At 45.4% G+C, this 7,479-nt stretch overlaps 1 protein-coding gene across 1 annotated transcript in view; it reads right to left on the bottom strand.

The window, feature by feature from the left end:
* Positions 1–398: 398 nt before the first annotated feature.
* ARHGAP26 (Rho GTPase activating protein 26) overlaps positions 399–7,479 on the bottom strand; it is a 456,611-nt gene continuing 449,530 nt past the window's right edge. Inside the window, exon 23 of the mRNA XM_015414327.1 lies at positions 399–548. Within this exon, the coding sequence (XP_015269813.1) occupies positions 460–548 (89 nt within the window). The 3' untranslated portion in view covers positions 399–459. The remainder of the gene's footprint in view (positions 549–7,479) is intronic.

Below are 7,479 nucleotides of genomic sequence, written 5' to 3'. Positions count from 1 at the left end.
GCCTGGATGCCAACTGGTATGGAGCCAGTCCTGCAATCGTTTTGTTGTTGCTGGTTTTTTGATATTTTTTTTTGCAAGTGGATCCAGTTAAATAGTAAGTGGCCCTGAAAGATTTTAAGCCATGTTCACTCAGTGTTCATACCATACCCTTCAGAACCAGAACAAAACATGACTTAGAAAATTCAAAGACAGTTTTCCTGGAACAGTTGAAAGACCCCCTCCAAGCTTCCCCATTAATTTGCTCCTTGCCATTTTCTGCAGTGTCTTTGCACAAACAAAACATTACATAAGGAGACACATACAATTATTATTTACATAAATGTTCTTCTGAACAGGTATAGGAATCCTTCACCTTGCTTTTCACAGTGGCAAACAGCAAATGATCTACAATACACTAATCAGCAGTTGTCATGGATACCATGTAAAGCTCAGCAATGTTGTGTATGAATGAGTCCACAGTTATAGAAACTCCACATAGTTCTCCGGAATCAATCCCGTTTTTCCATTCAGAGTTCCTTCCAACCAGCCAGGCTCTTGAGAAGGATGAACTGGAAGGGAAAAATACAAATTATCAATGTATAAATCTGAATTCTAAAACTAGGAGTTTTGTTTTTCCTGTACATTTCCATTTCTTGGTGGTGGTTGTTGGACAATTTAACCAATGGAATTGCCCCTCTTTATGGCTACAGACAGCACTTTCTCCTCCAGTTAAGTCTTTCTCTAAAAGGAGCAGCCTCTAACATACCCAGACAATGCTTCAACATTACAGTTCTTCAAGTTTGCTCCAATCCAATTTAGCACATGTATTGAATTACTGCATCACTATGAATCAAGAAACAGATGAGAAGGCAGGTCAGGGGTTTCAAATCCTATTCCTAAACCTGACAACAGAAAAGGACACTACTGAAGTATGGGGCAGACTGCCCCCAAACTACCTGAAAAACAGAAAATAGCAGGTAAAGCCAAATCCCTTTTGTACAGCAGTCTGCTCACTGGAATATACAAGAAACGTTCCATCATAGGTAACACATATCCTCAAAAATTCAGTCTCCCAGTGCCAGCTTTTATTTATACAACCATGCATTAATTTTATAGTGCCTTATGGGCACACTGAACTGCTATATAAGTGAGCTCAACTTGAGCTCAGCTCCAAAGGTCTGTTTGTTATTCCCAGAAAACCTAATGCGTTGTAAAGATTCTCTGTCCAGAGATTTGTAAGCTAGTGGCATGAGCTCTTTTTGACACCTAGATAATGTTGTACTAATGACTATCTTCATCCTAGAGGAATCCTTAAACGAAACAAAGATTTCTTAAGTGTTACATTGCATCCAAGTAGAAATGCAAAGCTTTCCGCACTGGCTTTCCCTCCATTGTTTTACGAAACCCACGTTGGAACAGAAATTCCCCTCTGCACCGCATGCTGCTGTCACTTCCTTTGATCTTCGGATTTTACTGAACCATCCACACCGCATGCCACTTTGACTTATTTTGATTATCGGGTTTTATGGTACCTTCTGCATAGATTTATGGCCATTTTATGGCCATTCAGGGGTGACTTTGCAGTCAGTACAGCGTTGCCCTGAGCAATGTTCCCTCTAAGCTCGGGAGTCTTGTGAGCAAAAATTCTACTTTGTGAGCTACCGGCATTAAAGTTGTGAGCAAGCGATTTGGCTACTGCATCAATTACTTTGCTCTGGAGCCCTCCTTCCTGAGCTGAGACAAAAATGTAGCCGGAGGCTACAAAACTGTGAGCTAGCTCACACTAACTCAGCTTAGAGGGAACACTGGCCCTGGATGTGGTTTTGAGCTGCACTTTTTCCTCCCAGTTGAGAAAATGTGGAGCAAATGCTAGATGCCGAATTGCCCATTGTTTTCCCCAAGTGGGAGGGATTAGGTCAAAAAGATGGGGAAAACACTGATAACCTATGGAAGCAGTGGTTTGAATCTAGGGGAAGATTTTTGCTGATTCCCTACTCCTGCTGCGATCTCTGACTCCCCAGAAGGCATTTTTGGCAGTGACAGGAGGGCATGACACTCAAGGATCTGGCAGTGGGGGGAGACCTAAGAGTGACTTATAATGCCTTTACATATACACCTCCTAACCCTGGTATGGGACTTCCAAGTCTGTGTATACACAGGTGTAACTTTGAAGCAATACTTGGGGAAATCTGCAGGCTTTCAATTTATCTGAATTTGATCTTTATTGAATACAGTGATAGACAGAAAGGTTAAGGAGAAGAAAACATATTACAGAAATGCAATATGCTGTGATAAAATATCATTCAGGAAATACAATGAAAATACAATCAAATGTAGAAATCTGAAAGTTCAACAAAGAGCAGTTAAAACTATGCCTCATGAAACTGGTCCCTCTTAGGTGGACAAGTCCATCCACAATTGGTCCAAGTGAACCCCACCCATGGATGGTGAATGTGGTGTCCCCAAAAGAAAGCTGAAGATGTAGAGGAAAATGAGTATTACAGGTATGGTTGAGCATGAACTGAATCACAAGCCTAAATTCATCACAAATTGGGCCAGGTCATGGTTTGCAAGCCTCAGTTCATGCCCATCCCTATACGTATCTCCCAGGACTGCCAATGTGGTTTTGGAGATTCATGGGGTTCATGATGGGAAGCGAGAGGGATCTCTGAAATGGCTTAAATCTATTTCATCCTAACATTGCAAGCATTCTCTTTTAAATGTGTTTTGCAAGTGGGTGTCACACAGGAGTGGAGGCCAAGCAGGGAATTTGCCACTTGGCCTTCACTCCAGCATGGCGCCTGACTCAAAACCCATTTAAAGGGAACATACTCTTTAAATGGATTTTGAAAGATCTCCCCCCCACACACACTTTGCTGGCGTGGTTCAGAGGGAGAAAATAAGCAAGCAGTCCAGAGTTGAGGGTGAGCCAAGCTGAGAGTGAATACAGTAGAAAAGGTTCATATGTTGCCTTGTCTAAAGCATAACCACAATGGGGGGGGGGGTTGCAGAGGGACGTTCCTGAAATACTGGTGATGGAGTAACAGTTTTGAGTGTGGAATTGAATCAACTGAACCTTGTAATGCATTGTATTGGGGGAGGAACAATCCTGGGGTGAGATTGAATCTAAAGTACCAGTAATGGAAAAGCAGTCCATGCTTTTCCATGACTGAAAAACTGAACCATGACTGGAAAAAAGAAACGGAACCTAAAATGCTGCCTAAAAGGGAGCCTTTTATATTTAAAATCGGTGCCCTTCTCTGTTAGTCATGGGAACCAGATTTTCAGGTACTAGAATTACTCTGATGGGGATGCCAGACTTCATTTCCTACCTCATTAAGGACGCGATTAGCTTACTGGGCAGGTCTATATGGTAAAGCAGTGTTTCCAAACCTGTGGGTTGGGACCCAGAAGTGGGTCACAAAGCCTTTGAAATTGGGTCACAGGCCAGCCCTTCCTAATGGCTGCCCCTGTCCTTTCCATTGCTCTATTTTGTATTTTGGAAACGAAGATCTGACCCTGGAAACAATATCTTCCATGTCATACAGTAGTTGATATTGTTTCTTCATTGCATTTACATGTTGATCAAGTAAAACGTGTGCTGATGGTTACTAGACTGAGTTCCTTAGAATTTTAGGGGGGATTAGAGGGAGTAATGGAGAAGAAGAGGGTGGTCAAAGGCTGGAATGTAACCTCCATATGCAAAGATTGCATATGTCAGAATAACACTAGCTTGTGCGATGTTTACTGGTTTCTCAATCTCATTAGTCACTGTTGAAAATGGAATGCTGAAATTGATGGATACCAAGGTCATAGTTTGCCTAGGATGCAAAAAAAAAAAAAAACCCTTGGGCCAACTTTGGATGGATCACCATAACAAGTATATTTGGACTTGGGAAAAGTTTGGGAACTGCTTTTGTAAATATGATGGCCCTGTCCACTTCCCTCCCTTTCAGAGGCAAGATTTTCCCTCCATTTTTCTTTCCCTTTCTGACTGAGCAGCCCTCAGCCCAGGAATCTGAGGGAAGGGTCGGGATCACCCTTTAACTTAAACCACTGGAAATGGCACTTGAGACATTTTGAAATTCAAAATTAACAAAATATTTTATTCAACATAGAGGGGAAAGTTCAGGTGAAATCAGGGGTTGAAAGTACTGAGGTAACTCTAGATAACTCTGAGGTAAAACCAGTACATGCACAGAGTAGTTCTTGTATTTCAGGCTAATGAGAGTTTCTTAAGCTATTCACAGTTACTTAAAATCTTTATGTTGAGAGGCTTTTGTACTCATCTTGAGTTTTTAGCTGACTCTTAAGGTCTCTAAAGGCAGTTTCTAACCACACTAGATCTCTGCACTCTTCAGAGCTAACTCCCTGTTTGACTGGGTAGGGAAATTCTCCTCTCACTAGAAGATCTATCCCATTTCTTTGGCTCGAATGAGAATCCTTGCCTACTTCCCAAACTTTCTTGCCAACTTTCCAAAGTATGGAATTCACTGCTATAGGATGTAGTGATGCCCACTGGCACATGCAGCTTTAAAAGGGGATTAGACAAATTCATGGAAGATAGGTCTACCAGTGGCTACTAGCCATGATGACTAAAGGGAACCTCCACATTCAGAATCAGTCAACTTCTGAATCCCAGTGCCAGGAGGCAACATCAGGGGAAGACCTCAGTCTTTATGTCCTGTTATTGGCCCTCCAGAGGAACTGGCTGGCCACTGTGTGAGATAGGATGCTGGACTAGATGGACCACTGGTCTGATCCAGCAGGGCTCTTCTTATGTTCTTATGAATTTGCTCTGTTCTTGCCACCAGATAATTTGGCTCTCCAAATCATAGAGTCATAGACCATGTTAGCTGAAACTTTATTGAAGCCCAGCAAAGTGGAAAGTACAATCTTGGAGTTACTAGAAACTTCCAGTTGCTGTGACTCAAATTTGGAGGCAGATAGATGAAAATATCTGTATATATGAACATCAGGCAAGGCCATTAATTAGACTGTCTTGGAATAGCAGAATAGTGGAAGCCTCTGAGCTAATTGTAGCTTTATAATGCTCAAGACCAGAAATCAGACCCTTCAAGACCAGGGAGGCAGCCCTGACCTGAATAGCCCAGGCAAGCCTGATCTCATCAGATCATGGAAGCTAAGCACGGCCAAACCTGGCAAGTATTTGGATGGCAGAACTCCAAAAAATACCAGGGCCATGAGCAATGCTTCCTCTAAGCTGTGGAGACTAGTGAGCAAAAATTCTGTTTTGTGAGCTACTGGCATTAAAGTTGTGAGCGAATGATTTAGCTCCTGCATAAATTAGTTTGCTCTGGAGTCATCCTTCCTGAGCCAAGAGAAAAATGTGTGAGCTGGAAGCTAAAAAACTTTGAGCTAGCTCACACTAACTCAGCTTAGAGGGAACACTGGCCTTGAGGCAGAGGCAGAGGCAGGCTATCAAGCCACTTCTCTGAACTTAGGAGTCACCAGAGGTCACCAGGCACAGAAACACACTCACAAAAAGACCAGGGAGGCATAACTACTATTATTTACCCAAATGTCTTTGATCTTCAGTAAGGCTGTGGTGATGAGCAGGGCCGGCCTGAGGTTTTTTCGCGCCCTAGGCGGGGCTAGCTTGTGGTGCCCCTCCAGGCGAGCTTGTCCAGGGGACCCCGGCACGCTCCCTCGGCCCCTGCCAAGCAGAGGTGTCACAAGAGCCTGGCCAGGTGCCCCAAAGCGGCCAGGTAAGGGAGGGGGCGCGGGCAGAGAGGCTGCAAGACTCACCAGTGCTCACTGCGTGGTGCACCCGTGCCCTCCCAGCTTTGACAGCTGGGACGAGCAGCCCTCCTTTGCGGGCAGCGGCACCATCAGCACTGTCCGGCCCGGCAGCCAATCCATGCGTCCCGTGCCCTCCCGCCCAGCCCCGGTGCCGAGAGTAGGGGGGAGCGCACGGCCAGGCACAGCAGCCAAGGCGAGGACGCTGACACCACCGCTGCCACTGTAGGGCTCACTCGTGCAGGGAGCTCCGGCGGGCAGGCGAATGGCAGCCCCTCCCCGAAGGGAGACAGACAGGCCAGCCCTCCCTCCCTCCTTCGGCGACCGAGCCCTGCTGCCCGGACCCAAGATTTCTTTGGCCCGAATGAGAATCCTTGCCTACTTCCCAAACTTTCTTGCCAACTTTCCAAAGTATGGAATTCACTGCTATAGGATGTAGTGATGCCCACTGGCACATGCAGCTTTAAAAGGGGATTAGACAAATTCATGGAAGACAGGTCTACCAGTGGCTACTAGCCATGATGACTAAAGGGAACCTCCACATTCAGAATCAGTCAACTTCTGAATCCCAGTGCCAGGAGGCAACATCAGGGGAAGACCTCAGTCTTTATGTCCTGTTATTGGCCCTCCAGAGGAACTGGCTGGCCACTGTGTGAGATAGGATGCTGGACTAGATGGACCACTGGTCTGATCCAGCAGGGCTCTTCTTATGTTCTTATGAATTTGCTCTGTTCTTGCCACCAGATAATTTGGCTCTCCAAATCATAGAGTCATAGACCATGTTAGCTGAAACTTTATTGAAGCCCAGCAAAGTGGAAAGTACAATCTTGGAGTTACTAGAAACTTCCAGTTGCTGTGACTCAAATTTGGAGGCAGATAGATGAAAATATCTGTATATATGAACATCAGGCAAGGCCATTAATTAGACTGTCTTGGAATAGCAGAATAGTGGAAGCCTCTGAGCTAATTGTAGCTTTATAATGCTCAAGACCAGAAATCAGACCCTTCAAGACCAGGGAGGCAGCCCTGACCTGAATAGCCCAGGCAAGCCTGATCTCATCAGATCATGGAAGCTAAGCACGGCCAAACCTGGCAAGTATTTGGATGGCAGAACTCCAAAAAATACCAGGGCCGTGAGCAATGCTTCCTCTAAGCTGTGGAGACTAGTGAGCAAAAATTCTGTTTTGTGAGCTACTGGCATTAAAGTTGTGAGCGGTTAGGCTGAGAAGCGCCGGAAGGCGGGCAGCCTCCTCCGACGGCGCTTAGATGCACAGCTCTCAGGGAGCGTATGCTCAGTCCGCCCGCCCCCAGGGTCCCGTGGGGGCTTTGGGGGGGGGCGGCGGCAGGGCAGTTGATACCCTGGATGGGCCCTGCGCCCTAGGCCAGACACTAGCTGGCCTAGTGATAAAGCCGGCCCTGGTGATGAGGGGAAAGGCAGAAAGGTTTACAGAAGTAGCTTTAATGAAATCCATGAGAGGTCATCTACTGCCATTGCTGCACATGATCTATGTCTGGCACAGAAGTTTTTGTCCTTTGAGCAGGATGTCAAGGTAAAGAGGTCTATTCTGCCAGTTCAGTTCATGCTTGCTTGCTGATGTGAGCAGGGAGCTGATGGTTCACTGTATGCTTTCAGTGTCTGCCCACTAATCATGCAATCAGTTCTTGCAATCTTTTTTCAAAGAAATACTGTAGATTGCACAGGAGCAAAAACAGGCAATGAGGTTTGCACAATGATTCCAT

This window comes from Gekko japonicus, unplaced genomic scaffold (genome assembly GCF_001447785.1).
Source record: "Gekko japonicus isolate JY-2015 unplaced genomic scaffold, Gekko_japonicus_V1.1 scaffold96, whole genome shotgun sequence".
In the NCBI taxonomy this organism is placed as follows: Eukaryota; Metazoa; Chordata; class Lepidosauria; order Squamata; family Gekkonidae; genus Gekko; species Gekko japonicus.
Note: the sequence above shows the minus strand (reverse complement) of the source record. Positions and strands in the feature narration are given on the sequence as shown.